The sequence below is a fragment of the Harmonia axyridis genome, chromosome 4, assembly GCF_914767665.1.
Source record: "Harmonia axyridis chromosome 4, icHarAxyr1.1, whole genome shotgun sequence".
In the NCBI taxonomy this organism is placed as follows: Eukaryota; Metazoa; Arthropoda; class Insecta; order Coleoptera; family Coccinellidae; genus Harmonia; species Harmonia axyridis.
The window spans coordinates 41,144,806-41,165,510 of record NC_059504.1 but is presented as its reverse complement, the minus strand read 5'-3'; the positions used below and the strand labels follow the sequence as shown (position 1 = coordinate 41,165,510).

General features: G+C 36.2%; 1 protein-coding gene across 1 annotated transcript in view; it reads right to left on the bottom strand.

Moving 5' to 3' along the window:
- The window catches only part of LOC123677768 (insulin-like growth factor-binding protein complex acid labile subunit), a 145,262-nt gene that overhangs the window by 54,671 nt on the left and 69,886 nt on the right, over window positions 1-20,705 (bottom strand). Inside the window, exon 3 of the mRNA XM_045614465.1 lies at window positions 3,048-3,089. Within this exon, the coding sequence (XP_045470421.1) occupies window positions 3,048-3,089 (42 nt within the window). The remainder of the gene's footprint in view (window positions 1-3,047; window positions 3,090-20,705) is intronic.

Below are 20,705 nucleotides of genomic sequence, written 5' to 3'. Positions count from 1 at the left end.
GCATATTTTACGATGAAATCGATGGATGTTCATTTCATTGTAAAGAGGAATGTATGTAATTAACGATGAAGACCTATTTCAGACAAAAAGATTCGATTGCATTATCTCATCCTTTTCATGAAATTTTCCATTACCAATTCGCACATTTCTGGCTGTATCTCCTCGATAACCATCCTGAAGGACTTGAATCGATTGTAGACCCAAAGAAAAGAGTCTAAAGATGTTAAATCACGAGATCTTCGTAGCCAATAGTTATCACTTCTTCGAGAAATAACACGGTCAGGAAACTTATTTCCAAAATTGGCCCCTTTCCATGTCTTTCTTATCCGGATAGATTTTTTTGGTTTTAAATATACCAAGAAAAACTGATCTACTGTTGATATTATAGCAAATGTACGACCAATAAAATGATTCATTCAGTGTTATACTACCAGTTAACCACACTATCACGGAGACAAACTTACACGAGACAGTCGAGACACAGCAAATAAAAACTGCTTCCCGAATAGTGCAGAATAATTGCAGTTCGCCCTGCAGCATCGGCATGCCTCAAATCTATTTTTAGAAGCCACCTTCAAAAGCGTAGGATCATTCTCGATAGATAAGCGCTAGACAAGGAAGCGTGTTAGGCATGCCGCAGACCGTTTACTTTTTAAAGAGAAAGTGATATGAATAAACAAGAATCGTGAGATTGAGATGGGTTTATGGAACAGAGACCCAGAGCCGCACCGAAATGTTGTGAAATTGAGGTTGAAATGAATTAAAAAAATGGTCGATTAATAGAGGTACCTGTAATTTACAGAAATCATTTATTGAGGCACTGCCTCACCAAACTCATAGGACAAGCCGCCACTGATAGGGAGGTATTGAAAATGGAACCTTTCATTGGAAAAACCCTTTATATCGAAGAGTTATTAGATTCATATCATCTTTTTTCTTGATTTAATGTTCGGAGTAAATAATTTTGCCAATATGAATCTAATCAAACAAACTTCGAACCCATTTTTTCAATTTCATTCATCAGGAACTGAATTCAATTTGGAGGTTAACCTCAACAGAGAGAGGAAGCGAATTGGAGACGCTTGCGGTATGTTTGAGATTGAATAGTCCAGGATCTTCATAGTCGAATAAACTCTTAATCAGGTCTTGTCTTCCTCTCGAACAATTTTCTTCCCATTCCATAAACCTCTCAAACACATTTCACATCTTCCGTTCGTCATCGTCTGGGAATATTTAATCATCTTAAAATGTTTTCAAGTGATTATAGTCATAACGCGACGCTAGACATGTTATAATCATCTCAAAGGAGACGAACATAATTGATCTCTCCTTTCGCTACCTCAGAGCACGCAAGATTTTCACTAATGTAATTTTGCTTTTCTCGTTCTCATTTGGAACTAGATGATTGATGCTTTCAGCAGAGGGCGTTGAAATTCATCCAATTCATTACTGGGTTCTTAATAATGTAAGGACAACACGCGATAATCGAATAATGGTGTCAAATGTGGAGTTCGGTTGATCAATTCTAATGATGAAACTTTCGAATGAATCGGGGGTGAAGAGATTGGAAAAGTCTTGAACTCTCCACTTGCACTTTCGAGTGGAGAAACAAAAACTTGAGAAAAACCTTGACGCTGAGTAACTTCATAGTTTGAAATGCCTTCCAACGTCATATTTCATTGATTGTTACTGACCACAGAGTAATAAACATAGATAAAGGAAATATACGCAATGTTTACATGTCCCCAACATGGTTAGATTACGTTGTCGGATTTTGATATATTTTAAGATCCAATTTTAACATATCCTTATGAATGTATATTTTATTGAATGATATATATTTATTTGAGTGATTACCGATTAAATATGCAAATTTGAATATTTGGAATCTGATATTTTTTCAAATTGTCGAATTTATAATAAGCAGAATATTTATTATTTTCTGTATCTACCTGCTGAAATCCAAGGTTTGGCAACTTTTGCTCGTCGTTTGTTGCGCTTGAAGTTTTGTTCTCTGAATTTATGATATATTTAGTTATTTATTTCATTATATTTTGAATAAATACGAAACGTTGATTCACTATGGGACATAAGAAGTGCGTTCTTTGTGGAGAAACTCGCGAATAGAGTGAAATATCGTTTCACTAATATGTTTTCATTTCCGCGCGCTTCATGTCAAATTTGATAGTTTATGTTGGGGACAGAATTTGCTCACTGAAAATGACATATGCTCCCTCTATCTATGTTAATGACTCTGAGTTACTGACCAAAACACGATGTATTGAGTTTTCCAATGAGATGTTTCATTTTGAATAGCCCGCTATCTAGGCAGCTGTCACTCAACAATTAAAAACTACGCCATTACCAACAATGCAACGATAAACGCATGGACATTGTTGAAACTCACTACAAAAATAGTGAATATTTTACAGACTCAGTCCGCAAAACTAAAGCACTTTTGGGTCGTCGTAAAGCACCTTCAGCAATAATGAAATTGATGAAAAAATTTGAGCTGTTGGGACAAGTTAGTGATTTGAAGAATCAAAGTCATGTGCGTAGCTTGAGAATAACTGGAGAAATTTCTGTTGCAATCCGACGAAAACCCAGGTTTGTCGATTCCTTGTCGATCTTGGGAATTTTTTCAAGAACGGAATCAAAAGATATTGATGTGGACGACGTTTATTTTCAACAAGACGGCATTACGTGCCAGACAAGCAAGGAAACAAAAGCAATTTCGCATGAAAAGTTTCCTGGCTGTGTTATTTCTCGATAGGTGATCAGAAATGAGCAAGAAAGTTATTCATTCAGACCATATCCGTGAAGGTCATTTGGCTGATATATTTTTCCATCGTTAAAGGCATATCTACCTTTTTAAAATTGAATAAATATCAATTAATTTTTTTCAACTTAATTATACTCGTTTTTTAAATATAAAAATAAAATCCTTTAGAATTAGCAAGCAAAAATCCATTTACCCATAATACCTGCATTGCATCCGAAACTCCGAAGATTGACATAATAAAAAAACAGATGAATTCCCATCTTACCTTATCAATTCGTGTTCGTCCTGTGCTCGATTCGTGCTTCATCTGCAAAAAAAAACTCAAAATTAGTACCAACATTAATATCGAACAGCGGTTTAACTGGACATTCCAGTCGAAAGCAGCGCAGAAGAGGATTTCATTTTGACCGTTCATTCTTCCGAATATCATTCCGCTTTTTTTTCGTGTCCAAATTAACAATTGGTCATAAAACGATGAGGCCCTTAATTGAAGAACGGACAATCCGCACTTTTCCAGAACGTTGTTCTTTTCAATTAAGGCCCGCTGGAGGAAAACAATCTGCCAGCTATACGAATTTAACGACGGGATGCAGTCTGCAGCAAGCCGTTTGACTGATTGTAAAACGGGTTTCGCTTTAACAGCGTACTTTACTAGCGAAATCGTTGAACCCGTCATTCTAGGAGCAGACAGAAAAAACGACCGCGCTCGAGTGAGCTCTTGTAATTATTCTAAAAGACTGGTAAATATTGAAACGACCTTCAGGATTTTTTCCAATCATACCAATAATTATCCATAGGGTGGGAAAAAGTTTCATTGTTTCGTCGAGATTATTACGCTTCTGGTATATTATTTCCGGTATGTGTCGATGGCGAAAAAAATAAGAATAGACAGAAAACTATGCGATATGTGTCGATGGTGCTTGTCTATGGTTGACATTTAAAAATGACAAACTGTGTTGACACTTCTGATCAGTCAGGTTTAATCATAGAGTAATAAAGATAGATGAAGGGAGTATATGCATTTTTACATGTTACAAATATGGTTGGATTACGTTGTCGGATTGTGATATATTTTCTAATCCACAATTTAACTATGAATGTATATTATATTGAATGAATCCGATATTTTTCCCAATTGTCGAATTTATAATAAGCAAAATATTTGTTATTTTCTGTATCTACCTGCTGAAATCCAAGGTTTGGCAACTTTTGCTATCCTAGTGTCATCGGTCGTTTCACGTCGTTTGGGGTGCTTGAAGTTTGTTTTCTGAATTTCTGATATAACGGTTGTTTTTTTCGAGATATATAACTTGAAGTAGGCATTACTGTTGAAGATGGCGACCGATTTAAGAGCTGTCAAGTGATTTATTCTCAGTTTGGTTTGGCAATTTATCATGAATAGACTCACGCCTGAACAACGCTGGCAAATAGCAATTTCATTTCCAAAATAATGGTTCTGTGCGGAATACGTATCGCGGACTTCGTCCATTTTATTTTGTTTAGCGATGAAGCGCACTTCTGGTTGAATGACTACGTCAACAAACAAAACTGCCACATTTGGAGTGAAGCAAATCCTCAAGTGTATGTCGAAACATCCAAAAAAACTGACTGTTTGGTGCGCTTTATGAGCTTTTGGAATCATTGGTCCGATGATGGCCAGAACGTTACAGTCGATAGTGACCGATATGGAGCCATGATTACTAACTTTTTCATTCCTGAATTGAGCAACCACGATGTCCAGGAGCTGTGGTTCCAACAAGACGGCGCAACATGTCACACAGCTCGTGACACAATCGATTTATTGAAAGACATGTTTGGTGACCGCCTAATTTCACGTTTTGGACCTGTGAATTGGCCTCCAAGATCTTGTGATTTAACACCGCTAGACTACTTTCTGTGGGGCTATGTGAAGTCATTGGTCTATGCGGATAAGCCACAAACCCTTGACCATTTGGAAGACAACATTCGCCGTGTTATTGCCGATATATGGCCACAAATGTTGGAAAAAGTCATCGAACATTGGACGTCCAGATTAGACTACATCCGAGCCAGCCGTGGCGGTCATATGCCAGAAATCATATTTAAAATGTAATGCCACAAGATTATTTTGCGGATAAATGAAATTCATGTCAATCGAATAATCCATCGTTGTTTTATTGCAATTTAAAGTTCTATAGCTCTAAAAAAACACCCTTTATTATTATTTAAAGTTCTCAATCTCTAAAAAAAAACACCTATATAACCACTATTAAAACAAGGTGATTTCACGAACAAAATCAATATGAAAAATATCAGATCTCCGAATTCCTAATGTAATTCAATCGGAAGATAAAGAATTATTAGACGGCTACAAAAGATGTCTCACATCCGATCATCATCCATCATCAAGTATTTGAATTCAATCGAACGCCATTATAAAGCGTTTATCAAGGCTGAAAAAAGCAGGAGGTCAGAACAATTACGACACTTCAACAAGTCCTTCTTTCAGGGAAGACCACACAATGCTTCGTCAAGGCGTTTAATGCGGCCATTGTTAAACACAACGCAACATTTGTTCCTTCACCAGAACTGATTTGAAGTTCACGCAATACATTCTCTTGTGAAGATGTTTTATTACCTACGTGGTCATCTTATGATAAAAATCGGCCAGTTAATTTTTTTGAATTTTATTACTTTTTTATGTGTTACTATTGAGTATTGAAATAACAAGAGATACAACACAGTTTTTAGATGAAGTTTTTAGATTATTTGGACCGACTTATGTAAATCCAGGGAGCTCAGTATTTTATCACAAGAAAAAACTGGACATTTGAGATTTGAGTATTGTCATGAATTTAATGAAGATTATTTTTCTATCCTGGAAATAAGTTTTTCAAGAAATCATATATTTATGGTACTCGATGAATTTACTCAGACAACTCAAGATTTTTGGTCCTGTTTTGCGAGTTTTTCCACAAAGAACGCATACATAAACATAAACGTTTGATATCATTTTTACCGATATCATATATAGGTACCTATACACCTTTCTGTGGTCTCCGTCTCTAGGACGCATTAATGAACGAGGGATCAAAAGCAAAATCAATACATTTTTCAAATTTTCAACTTCGGTAAAGAAGCCGAAAACAGAGAAAAACCGTTTCAAACTTGTCAGGTACTCAAGCAAGATTGAAGTCTGGATCATCAAATACTCGTTGAAAGCCCCAAATGTTCAACTTTAACCTAATCATTCACCTTCTACTTCCACCACCAATCATTTCTACATTAAAGAGCCAAAGTCGTGTACTGAAAGGTCTTCATTTGAATTTCAATTTTTGGCAATTATCCAGGGGGTCGATATTTGCACACGTAATTCTCGTATCAACGTTTGGACAAGTCTGAAATCTCTATATATTTCACCAATTCTTTGGCAAATCCGTTCATTCTGCCATATCTTGTATAGAACAAAATCGATCAGGAATATCTCTGTTTAAGTTATATTTCATTATTATATGTTGGTACTCGAAACTCTCCTGTCACGGATTTATCTATCGAACTTGTGATGCAGAAAGAAGTTCCGCCAACCAATATTTTTCAATGCAAAATTGACTAAACGATATTCATCATATAAATATTCCATTGATTTCAATAAAAGTTCAGTGAATTAGAGAAAATAATATAGCTTATTTTTGAACTCCAAAAAGAATATAAATGCCTTTTGCACTATTATAAATAATAATTCTCTTCAAAGCTGAAAATAATGATGAAGTCTTATGCTAATTCAAGCAACGGTAGGTTAAATTTTAAATCTTAAAGAACAAGTGTGATTAAGTCAATTTCAGACAGATAGAATCAAAAGTGGTTGGAAAGCGTTTAGATTGGAAAAAAGATCAGCTTTTATATCGATTTAGAAAACTAATGGGAATTTCTTCTGACCCAGTAAGGTGAAATTGTCAGCTTAAAATGAATATCCTGAAATGTTGAGTCGATATAAACATAATGGTATACAGGGTGTTTCCTAAACATGCGGCAAAAATTCGGGGGGTTGTTCCTTGGACTATTTCAAGCATGTTTTGTCCTTGGATGATTTTTGAAAAACCTCTTTGTTTCGAAGATACAGGGCGAACAACATTTTTCATATTTTTAAAATTAATAATAGTTTAAATAAAAATGCGTACCGCACTGTGTTTACTAAGTAGGTACAATTTATTTTTAAATTTGTTTAACAACATTCCAATTACTAAAAACGGCCAGTTTTTTACTAAAAATTGATGAGTGCAGATGGTAAAGGAATACAGATTAAACACGGTTTTCATTTGAATTCGTTTTGTGATGTATTAGCAATTAACATACGGAGATCGCTGGATTGGAAGAGGTGGACCTCATTTATGGCCTGCTCGTTCCCCGGACTTAAACCCCTTAGATTATTTCCTATGGGGCCATCTAAAATCATTAGTTTATACCACTCCAGTAGAAAATGTGGAAGACTCGCGAAATCGGATCATTGCTGGGTGTAACTTAATAAGAAATGATCCTGGTGTTTTTGAAAGGGTTCGGCAGTCAATGAGGAGAAGATTGGATGCTTGTATGCTGGCTAGAGGTGGTCATTTTCAACAGTTTTTGTAGGTTGAGTTGAATTTTCATGTAATTTTTCATAATAAAATGTTATTATCTGAAATTTTGTTTCCCCTATATCTTCGAAACAAATAGGTTTTTCAAAAATCATCAAAGGACAAAATATTCTTAGAATAGTCCAAGGAACAACCCCTTGAATTTTTGCCGCATGTTTAGGAAACACCCTGTATAATGCAAAGTGTAGTAAAGAAGTTATTGCGAATATTCTATTCGAAATTTAAGAAATTCGATATACATTCGGTTTCAAAGAGAAATAACACGTTTACCACATGACGCTTCACCTTTGATCCAAAGTAACCGTTTCCGAGGAAAAAGTAAATACACCTTCGTGTAAAATTTGCCGCATTTTTATATCCTCTTCGAATTGCAAAGAAAGCATTGCCCTACCCCGAATTGCACCTCTTTCACCTGAAATAGAATCAATACTTCTACGGTAACATAACCTCCAACACTATCAAATTAGTTGAAGACCTCGAAAAGACGCGCTAATTTATTACGTAAAGGCAACAAAAGATTTCTTGCCTCGAAGTTTTCACCTGCTAAATCCGAATTAATATAAGCGCCTGAGGGAAACCTCTGCTAATTGAATTCTTTCATCAATCACAACGAACTTTCATTGATTATGGAATATGGCGACGGCATTTCCGGTGGAATTGAAAGGTGAAGAGCCGTTGTTCAATCAAATCTGACCCCTTAGGAGGAATCGGAAAGTCTGATTTTCTCGACAATTGAGGGAAATTACGGAGGGAAATGATTCAAAGGATTGTATCCGGTTGTCGAGTCTGAAATACCCTCTCAAGGCTCGGAGCTCTTTCCATACCGCTGCAGACGTTACAAGGTAGGAATATTCCAAGGATGTCCTTTCTATTCGATGTGCAGTTGATGGAACACATTTTTATATTTTTCGACGATTCTGATTTCTATGGTTAGATATAAATTTGAGTAAGATGCCTACAAGTAATGGTGTGCCCCATAGAGAAATAAACATATATATAGCAAATACGCAAATTTTACATGTCCCCCACATGGTTAGATTACGTTGTCAGATTGTGATATATTTTCAAATCCACAATTTTACTATATCATTAGGAATGTATATTATTTTGAATGCAATATATTCATTTGAGTGATTCCCGATTGAATATGCAAATTTGAAGATTTGGAATCCGATATTTTTCCTAATTGTCAAATTTATAATAAGCAGAATATTTATAATTTTCTGTATCTACCTGCTGAAATCTAAGGTTTGGCAACTTTTGCTCTCCTAGAGTCATAGGTTGTTTCACGTCGTTTGGCGAGCTGGAAGTTTGTTTTCTGAATTCCTGATATATTTAGGTATTTATTTCAATATATTTTGAGTTAATATGAAACGTTGATTCACCATGGGACATAAGAAGTGCGTTCTTTGTGGAGAAACTCGCGAATTGAGTGAAATATCGTATCACTGATATGTTTTCATTTCCGCGCGATTCATATCAAATTTGATAGTTCATGTTGGGGACAAAATTTGCTTACTGAAAATAAAATATGCTCCCTCTATCTATGTTCATTTATCTGGGGTGTCCCCCGTATTTATTGAGAAAACTGGCACTTTTGAAGGGGCTTCTTGGATTTTAGAGTTATCAGAGACCGTCTTCACGGCAATACAAACTTTTCATGATTCAGCGCTCCTTAAGTAAAGGTATGGAAATATTAATGTGTGATTTTTTTCCTAAAACTATGTATGTATTCTTTTAAATTCCAAAAATTTTGAAATTCTTCATTGAAATAATTGAGAAACGATTGAAAAACCTTTCATTTCAAAATGTTTTATGAACCAAAAACAATAGATTTTCTGTGAAAAAATTGAGAGTGTTTTTTTGAATTGCCATACGAAGATTTCTTCATATGAATAATCGTTCAAGCGATTTCTTCACAGAATCAAAATTAATTTGGACTTAAAAACCAAAAGAGAAAGATAGTGTACACTCTGAAGTGCATCGTAAATATCCTTTTGGCTTCTTGCATAGCTGCATAAAGCTTTATGTAAAATAAATGACAGGTAAAGACAATTTCACCATGTATTTTGGTACCACACATCAGGCAGAAAATTATGAACAATTATGTTTTCATTTAATTTTGAAGTGATGCCACACCACCATCATTACCAATGTCAGCCATAAGTAGAAGCTTCCGATATGCAACTGCTACAACCCAATCAGACTAACCCTCTTAATTCGAATTTTACCGGGAATTGTCATCAGTCACCGCTCATGCAGAATTCCCAGCGTGGGTCTTCGTTCCAATTTGCTTATTAAATCAAATGTAAAACTACCATTAAAACCGTAATGACAACGACGGGGGTACGACTGCCTTATGGCGTAACATTGGGCACGGCCATTAAGAAGGGTCCGCAAATGAATTATGGGCACCTCCTCAATGCGCCCTACATCATGCCACTTCCGATTATTTATCATACGCAGCAGCAGCAGAAACTTCGGATACATGCGATAAATGCACGTACGACTAGCGTGTAATCACGCACGTGTAGACGCGGCTTAATCAAGCCGCGTGTCCGTGTATATTTTGGGATCACGAGGCGTTTAACGGTCGAGGGTGGCGGTGAATGATATTCGTGAAATGTGACAGTTAATTTCCTGTTTACTTTAATCGGACCCGGAGATGACAATTTCTTCGGTTGGATATAAAAGGCAGGTAACCGGTAGAATGTCACTTTTGACGTGACGGCATAAATAGTGACGTTTATGACTGACTATCACGTGACATGTCACGGTTGATATTCAGTGGGCCATTGGGAGAAATAGAGAAGTTCTTGTAAACGTATTACAGAATATATATTTTATATAGATATATCCCTTCTTCTAAGAATCCAGGTATGTAGGTATACAACATCACGTCCTAAACGGGACCATCTGGAACAAAAATGACAAGAATAAGACTCACCTCGAAATCGTCTCGAAGCCCCTAAAAAAACTTCAAAACCTTCGATTTTCCTAGCGGTTTTCGAGTATACGAGGTGTTGCGGATTATTTTGACATTCAAGTCTCATTCCTCTGTGGGCAATTTGAAAGTACCAAGACGAAAAATCTACTGAGGGTTACGATCTCATATTTGAGGTTTGATATTTTCTTTAGACTCGTTTCACACTTATACGGTTTGATTCGGTTAGGTGCGTATTCGATTCGTTTTCGGTAGCGCCTAAAACGAATGAAAACTCTTCACATACACTCGGTTAGTATAAGGTTTGATTTCACGACTGGACTGATTGGACTGATGTAATCAGCCGCTCAATATCAATGTCAAGTGAATCAGACATTGCCAAATGTAAATTACAAAATTTAAACTGAGAAAATGAAAATAAAATAATATTTTCCTTTTCCGAAAACGTGACCGAAACTAAACCGAATGTGTGTAAACGACCCATTGCTTTTGTGAACTCTGGACCCGAATGGAAACCAAACGAAACTGATTCGTGTCGAGGGGGCTTTCGGTTCTATCAGTTATCTATTAGGTACCGAACACACACCGTATCACCGTTTCACACGGTAGGTCCTAGGTAAAAAAGTCATATGGAGTAACCCTCCTAGAATCAAACGAGTATACAGGGTGGATTGTCCCTTTGGCAAGCAGAGCGAGTCATCTCAATACAACCAACAATTTATTGAATAGTTATTTGTGTGGCAACTTTCTCAGATTGGATCTTATGATTGGTACCCACACATTCTTGATCTCTAGAGACGGTATATCAATAATATTCGGAGTGATAGCCATTAAGGCTGCTTCTTTGAGTTTCCTCCGTTTATATCTTTCTTCCTTTGATATTATGTAAGCTTCATCTCATTTGATCCTATAGACTTCATCCCAAACATGTTGGACTGACCTGGATTTGACTGTTTCTCCCAGTCGAGCTAGTTTTTGGTGCTCTTCAACTTTTATGTTCAGGGGGTGTTTGGTCAATGTAAGATCTGTCACACTTAAATAATATTTGGTATATGCAATTTTCAGTTCTCTGATCTTCATTGTCAGGTTTTTCACCTTGATAGTGTTTTTTGAGTGGAATTCTGGTCTCACATCCTTTCCAGTAGCACTTCTTTTTTCACCAAGGTGAAACCTGATAATGCGCACGGCTGACATTAGAGAACCAAACACCCCCTGAACATAAGAGTCAAAGAGCACCAAAAACTAGCTCGACTGGGAGAAACAGATAGAGGCAGGCTAGTCCAACAAGCTTAGAATGAAAACCATTTGATCAAATTGAATGAAGCTTTCATAATGTCAAATGAAAAATGATCGAAATGAACGAAACTCAAAGAACCAGCCTTCATGGCTATCACTATCCCATTAGTATTAGAAATCTTTCTAATCCCAAAGAGTAAAAGTAATTTAAGAATAGATGTATAAATAATCAACATTTTTAACAGCCATCGAAGGGTGAATCGCTTTCTATTGATTTTGGCAATTTGAGTCATGTATCCGGTGTATTTTAACTAAAAGATGAGATCCTCAAATTAGAGAATGAATTTGAATATTGGTCTTTAGTTAACAGTTTCCGCATTGCTTATTCACAGGAATTTTTGTAAGCACCTTATTCCTATTGAAACGAAATGTTGTTCTGTAATATCACCGTCACAACATTTGGCGCGCTATAACACAGCCTAACAAACAACGATAAATACCTCAGGATGAAAATCAAACAATAGCAAATGGAAGGAAAATATTGCTTTAATAAGTTCCAACTTGAACCAATTACACTTAAACAATGCGAAGTTTTGGAACTGTTTACATCAGAAAGATTAATCTGGCACAAAATAAATGATATCTAATAACATAGCTCAAGAGAAAACTGATTAACGTGTTCAATGTCAGAGTTCGTAAACTGTTTTGATAATGTTACAAACGGAATGGTTTTAAAACATCATATATCTCGTTATACATCCTATATTCCGAATTAACATGTGAAACAACTTTCGGAGTTCGGTATTCACAGTTGAAATTTGTTTCGTAATGATCTATATGAAGTTTAAGTGGAATTTGTGCCTTCGCACTGGTGTTATCTGATAAAAACATATTTCCGTTATGTATTGAGTTTTTTTTTGAATCGGTTGAACATATTGATCAAATTGGTTTTGAAGACTAGTATTTGGCTTTTGGTGTTACGTATAAGCCATTTAAGCACGGAAAAAGTTTTTGACAAATTATCTAGATAACCAATTAAAATTTGTAACTGACTAGAAAATGAAAAAAAACATGAACTGAAAGTATGGGTGTTTTTTTAGAGCTACAGAACTTTAAATTGCAATAAAACAACGATGGATTATTCGATTGCATGAATTTTATTTATCCGCAAGATAATCTTGTGGCATAACATTTTAAATATGATTTCTGGCATATGACCGCCACGACATGGCTCGGATGTAGTCCAATGTGGACGTCCAATTTTCGATGACTTTTTCCAACATTTGCGGCCGTATATCGGCAATAACACGGCGAATGTTGTCTTCCAAATGGTCAAGGGTTTGTGGCTTATCCGCATAGACCAATGTCTTTACATAGCCCCACAGAAAGTAGTCTAGCGGTGTTAAATCACAAAATAAAATGGACGTAGTGCGTGATACGTATTCCGCACAGAACCATTATTTTCGAAATGAAATTGCACTATTTGCAAGCGTTGTTCAGGCGTGAGTCTATTCATGATGAATTGCCAAACCAAACTGAGAATAAATCACTTGACAGCTGTTAAATCGGTCGCCATCTTGAACAGTAATGCCAACTTAAAGTTATATACCTCGAAAAAAAAAAACACCCGTTAGTAGATCAACTCATGGAGGTTTCGTTAAGAATACTGGATCAAAGTTCATTTTTACATATTTTCAAACTACATACCAGTGTTCAACCAAAAACAAGTGCCAAGAAGAAAGAAGCGGAAACTGTTCTAAAAAAAATATCACCCAGTAGATTTATATTAAAAATTAGCATAATTATTAGTTGAATATCTTTTGAAGGAAGGTTGCAATGAGAAAAAAACTTTAAATAAAAATCGAAAAAAAACTTGGAGAAAAAAACAAACTTTAAGACCCTTTATCTCGAAAGCATCTCGAAATGATCATTTTCGTTTTTATATTCAATTTAGGTACTTGAATGAAGTGGTAGATCTAAAAATAAACTACATACGAGTAGATACATACATTCATACTTAATCTCCATTAATACCCCTCGAAAATGGAAAACCCGATGGGAGAAAAATCGAATTCGATCCCCAAATAACTCACCCTACTATAAACGGTGACCGATGGGGCGCAAAGTTCGTCTGTACCAATTCATCCGACGTCGAGCGTCGGGCCATCTGGCACGGAAAATATTAAAATCCAATTGCAATCTCGTTATATCGCACTACGCACGACGGAATGAAACTGTTTATGCTACTTTAAAATTGAAAGGGTTGCCGGGTAGGATCCAGCATCTGAATCAACTGGTCGCAGAGGGCGAGGAGAGTCCTGTTAACTGAGAGTGTTACAGACCCTCCTATCTGCGTGAGACTGATAAAGAGGATCTGGAAGGGGGACAATTGGTAGTCATCGGATGCTTGTTGTCCTTTGGACAATACATTGTTTGCAATACATGTAATTTTCAACAAAGAGTAGCATATTAATAACAACGGTCTTCCATCCAGATACTGACCCTACTGGACACTGCTTGGAATACAAGGTCAAAGATTTTTTTCGAATGTATCACCATAGTATAACCATTCCAAATACTATGGTTTTACTGAAAAACCTGCTTACATCAATTGTTTTAAATTTTTTTTTTCAGTTGGCATAACATGACCGTGACGAATAGGATTTCTTCATTACTGTTCAAGATGGCGACCGATTTAACAGCTGTCAAGTGATTTATTCTCAGTTTAGTTTGGCAATTCATCATGAATAAACTCACGCCTGAACAACGCTTGCAAATAGTGCAATTTTATTTCAAAAATAATGGTTCTGTGCGGAATACGTATCACGCACTACGTCCATTTTGTTTAGCGATGAAGCGCACTTCTGGTTGAATGGCTACGTCAACAAACAAAACTGCCGCATTTGGAGTGAAGGTAATCCTCAAGTGTATGTCGAAACACCGCTACATCCAGAAAAACTGACTGTTTGGAGCGCTTTATGGGCTGGTGGAATCATTGGTCCGTACTTCTTCAAAAACGATGATGGCCAGAACGTTACAGTCAATGGTGATCGGTATAGAGCCATGATTACTAACTTTTTCATTCCTGAATTGAACAACCATGATGTCCAGGAGCTGTGGCTCCAACAAGACGGCGCAACATGTCACACAGCTCGTGCCACAATCGATTAATTGAAAGACACGTTTGGTGACCGCCTAATTTCACGTTTTGGACCTGTGAATTGGCCTCCAGGATCCTGTGATTTAACATCGCTAGACTACTTTCTGTGGGGCTTTGTAAAGTCATTGGTCTATGCGGATAGGCCACAAACCCTTGACCATTTGGAAGACAACATTCGCCGTGTTATTGCCGATATACGGCCACAAATGTTGGAAAAAGCCATCGAAAATTGGACGTCCACATGCGGTCATATGCCAGAAATCAAATTTAAAATGTAATGCCACAAGATTATCTTGCGGATAAATAAAATTAATGTCAATCGAATAATCCATCGTTGTTTTATTGCAATTTGAAGTTCTATAGCTCTAAAAAACACCCTTTACATGACTTGAAATCAAGTGAAGTTCAAGCCAAGTAGCTTGAAAACGAAGCCAAGCCCTGAATACCTGCTACTGGACGCAGCTTGGAATACAAGGTCAAGGATTTTTTCCAAATGTATTACCGAAAAATCTGCTTACATTACAATTGTTGCAATTTTTTTTTTAGTTGGCACAACTGGTCCGTAACGAATTTCTTCACCCTGTATTTGTGCCATGATGATCCTAACTTGAGCGAACTATTGTCCTGACCCCAACCACTACATATAAAAACGTATGTAACTTCAAAAACAGCCCTCCGAATCAATAAAACGAAAACATAATTCATTTTCTTTCGGATCCTCCCCGTACACAACTGCAAATTCCCGAAAAACCGTGAAGAAATCCTATTCGTTACGGTCTGAATGTTCCCGAAGCCGATATATGGGCATTGCATACACCATAATTCATTATTCGTATTTACAGATCAATAGCTGAGAAATTAAAATAAATCTCTTTTATTGGACCAACAGTTCCGTACAAACCATTTATTTTATTTATGCGCTCAGTAAACACCCACTTCAGCGTATATATTCGCATTCGGGGTGAATATCGGCAAACTACACGACAAAATGGGGGTTTGAACTAAGGGAAGAACGCTAGCATAGCTGTGTGAAAAAAAATGCCTTAATACTACAATTCGAATTTGCTTTTGTCTGATGTGAAATTTCTTGAAAAATAAATTAAGATTCAATTGAATTAATTTCAATACAATCTGCCAATCTTCCAAATCTACCACAGTTGAGGAAATTTCTTCTTGAAATCGCTTTCAAAACTATTTGGAATGCAGAAATACACACCAACCTATTAGTCAGACAATCCCTCGACTACGAAGAATCTTCTACCAGATACAAGCGTCTAAAACTTGTACACTAAATCGAATATTTCGATGATCGCCTATGAGTGGTGCACTGTACTACCCAAAAAAAGCAGTTCAGTTAATGTATTATGAAAGTCCAAGAAAGGTGAAGGGCAATGCTATTTCTCACGAATCAACCCCTTTTCAGATAGGGATAAAGGATTCTTTGACTAATATATTCCAAAGAGCAGGTTAGGTTTAATATGGGTAGGTTGTGTTCTTTGAACACATAGTTCCACACTGTTCGAACTTCTGTAAGGTATGGTAAAAAATGATAATCCCCCAACTACAAGTACTACTACTACTTTCCACAGATTTCCTGCAATAAAATCTGTGGAAAGTAGTAAGTGTTTACATTTATTTTTTACCAAATCAATATGATTTTCCACCAAGTAAGGACTGAATCAATTAAAAAATTTTTGTAAGGTAGTTCGTCCATGAGGATTCATCCTGCTTAACAACGAAAATAAAAAGAATATAGTATATTCTTAAACAAATTGCAGAATGGGCTCCTATTCCAACATGAATGCGAAATTCGAAGACGACCAACGAAGGAGCGAGTTTTCAAACGAATGATTATTGGAATTGCCTTCTGCAACAAGTATTAGGCGATATTTTTTCTATTTCAGTCAAGTTTTGTGAAATATTGTCGAAATTCAATGAAAAATTCAGATTATAAATCCTTGTGACTTCTGTATTGTAGCTTGGCAGTTGGTGAGACTGTTACGAAAATTGACAGATTAGAATTTGAATTCAAATTATGCTTTTTGAATTTTGAAACAATTTATAACTACGCATTAAATTCGTGAATTATGTCTGACAAAATCGTTTTAACAACACCAGAATAAAGACAAATTACGAATAATGTTGCAAATCATTTCACTATAACCAAATTATATTATATTGACAATTATTGACGTTTGTTGGAATTTGACAGGATTATAAGTCAGTATAGACAACCACAAAACGAAAAATATAACTGCAAACGATGCTGTGAGTTCTGCACTGTTTTAAGAACTGTATTGAACTCATTACGACACTGAAATCGAGAAATATAATTTATTCTGAATTTTCCTGTGAGACATTCGTGCAAGACTCACCCTGTACAAACTAGGAGTATAGGCAATCATCAATAGGGTTTACGATATCGCTCGAAGCACGCTGTTGCCCTTTTCCAAAGCGCTCTTCATCAGGGGTGGAAACTATACATAATAGGGCGTAAAAAAGGAATTGGACAATTGTGAACCGGGATAATTACTTAGAGGGTGAACCGACTAGAAGTGGGGTACGAAATGGAACATGTTACGACGAGTGAGGGGTGCTCTAAGCCCTCTAGTTCACACTGGGGTGTAGTTAGTGCAGATGGTTATCAGGAAGTGTGTGTGGGGTATTTCTAGGAGGAAATGACTCTATATTTCATGGTTAATCCCTTTTTTCGATGGCAAATAATGCAGGATTTCTACTTGCGATTCAATTAATTAGTTTCTTCGTGCCACACAACAGTTCACATCGGAAAAAAAATAGGCGGAGGGGGTAGTTTTAATCGGCATAGTTTCGTGAAATGCCGTGTCTAGATTCCACAAACAAAATATGCTCTTGACACGATATCCACTCCATTATCTTTCATATCGGGTTTCGCCACGAAGAATAAGGGTATAAACAAGCCAAATTGGGAATCTCTTGAGAAAATATTGCTTTGAAGTGGAATGTTTTCGCGGAAAATGCAATGAGTCGAAAGGAAGAAAACAGTGCACAGAAGTAAATGGGAAAATCAGTGAAGAGACTGAAGTTAATGTAGGTGTCGCTCAGGGCTCAGTATTGGGACCGGTGAAATACTTATTATATGTACATGAAGATAGCTAATAGAGACCTAAAACAAAACTTTGAATGGCTGTGCTATAATAGACTTAGCATTAATATAGAAGAATCTGTCTAGGTCTAGATGGTGTTGCAGCAAACAGGAAAACCATCATTAAGTATGAATATAAACATAAATGACAGTGAAATCAAAAGAATGCAACAGTATGAATACTTACACACTGCAAAGTTAACATGGAATGCACATGTGAATGGCATTATGGATAAAGTTGTTCCAATTTTGGGAGCTATAAGGAGATGCAGACACACATTGAATGACAGTAGTAGATACCACTTGTATAACAATTTCATTGAGCCGCACTTAAAGTACCTGATGTCATGTTTTGGAAATGCTCCGATAAATGTGATGCCTAAATTACAAAGCAGGCAGAACAAGGCAATAAGAACTATTTTTTCAATTGATTACTATTCAGCTAGTGAAGCGTTGTATAGGGAATATCCAATGTTGGAGATAAATAGCCTAAAAATGCTTGAATAGTCCAAGCTTATCTATAAGATGCAAAATGAATCGATTAAAGTCAACACAAAGTTCTAGCAGAATATGGACTATCATGATTATAACCTGAGAACAAGAGATAGAAAGAAATTACTATTCCAGGACACTTATGTCACAAAACCAGCGAATCTATTGAAGTGTACAAACGTTTAACAACGTACCAAAGGCAAAGACATTGTTGAGTAGATATGAAAGGGCTGTGCTATGCAATTTAAGAGTATATTTTAGAAACAGAAAATAAGTCAAGTTAATTTAAAGAATGATTTATTGATTTGTTTATTTTTTGATATTTTTATCAAATCTATCATTTAGTTGAAGTCTTCAGTGCTAGTTTTGTTTAACTGAGTTGAAGTCGGAAATGAAAAAAAAAACGAAGAAAAAGAGATATCGAAGGTCTAGAATATTCTTTCAGATCAAAGAACACAACGAAAATCATCTTCAGCCTGTTTTTGCCTCATCTCGGGCCGATTCATAATCACAAAATATAAAAAACACCGAAGCCAATTCGATATTTAATGAATCTTTTTGTCCAATCTACTGCACAATCAATCTACAAAATACATAAATCAAAATGAGGCATAGTAAAAACCGGTGCGTTTATTAAAGTTCGACTTTGATTTGTGACCCAGGCATACTTGAATCATTAATAATTTCTTTTCCTCGGATTGGATAAGAAAAAGTTTTGTTTGAAACTGAAAACTGGTAGTCATAGAAAGCAGGGAATAATTAATGAATTCATGTTCTTCGTCGCTGTTGAACCTGGTGAAAAAACACGCCTATAGCACCGCGATACTACAGCACTGTGCGTGGTAAGAAGTGATTCGAAATTTCAACTCGGCTAAATGATTTATTCTTGGTTTATTATTTCGATTGAATAAAGAGAAAAATAATTAAGGAACGCATGAAAGCTTCTTCATCCAATGGCAGAAGGGAATTTTTGTTTCATGCAAGGTATACAAGTCTCTATAATTGAGAATTCAACATCCAATCTAAAAACTCACCATTCGAAATTTATAAGATATTAAATCATTAGAAGGCGAGACGAATAATGATTGAAATTATTATATTATATGATTATTAATATATTTATCATTGGCACATATTTTCAAATAGCAATAGATTACAGAAACATGACGCAGGCAAACACGACAAAGTGTCATTCACATGGCACTCTAATCTGGAACATCCCACAAGTACAGCATTCAAGCAATACAATAGACAATGGTAATTATAGGTATGAGAGGCGTACGCCATTATAAAGATCTAAAATTTATATCGAAAAGCTGAAATATCAGAGTCAGTTAATTATAGAATTCCAGGCTGGTTATGGATTCTGCAACGAAAAATGCGCAATACAAAACTGAACAATAAAGGTACTTTGACATTAGTCGAAGTGGGCTTATTATTAAGCCTTGAAATGCGTGGTTTGGATTCATATAAGCTCATTCGGTATCTATACGTACTATTCAAATGGAGAATTAATCGCTAAAGCTTTGATTGGTATGGGTGGCTTGATGCATTAACGTTTATTGGAAACTGTTTGAGCGTTCGAGGATTATAACGAAGATATTCAATGCCTGTAGGCGTCCGATGAAGTCATTATTATTTCAATTGACCCCCAACAACAACAGACTGTCCGATTTATTGGACGGCTAGTGTATTTTATAGTGGCGACTTTATCGAGTACTCATTGAAGTTACTGGCGTCATAAATAAAGCAAATGAGGTCAGCTAGAGCAATTTCCTTTTTTAAGGACTTAATTAGACGAAACCAAAACATGCATTAGATAGAATTGTTGCAATAGGATCAATAATCAGTTTAAATTGAAGATGAAAAAAATGAGGAGCATTCTTGCGCCCATTCTGAGACAATAGTAATTTACGTAACAAGTCCGGAAAATAGGGTTTTTTTGGACGAATAGACAAAATTCCAGGACAACCGTAAGCGAGTCCTGGAAGTCTGTGAGTCCAAAAAAACCATTTCCGGGCGTGTTGCGTACAATATTTTTTCGGCAACCGTGTAGAATAACACTATCGCTGCTGCTTTCCATATTTTATTGCGATTGCGATTAAAAAACATGCAAATTTTTGACAACTAATTTCATATGAACTGTCAGCCGTTATCTCGGTTGCTATGGATTCTATGATTCTTTTCCGGCCTAGTCCGGGAAGTACGTACTTTCCGGACTAGGCCGGGAAATGCTACTTTCTCAGAGAAAAAGCGTCCGGGATGTGAGCACTTCCCGGACGGTTGCCGAAAAAAGTAATTTCGTCAGTCCCTTCAGCAGAGCATCATATCTATTCAGTAAACTTCACATAAAGTAT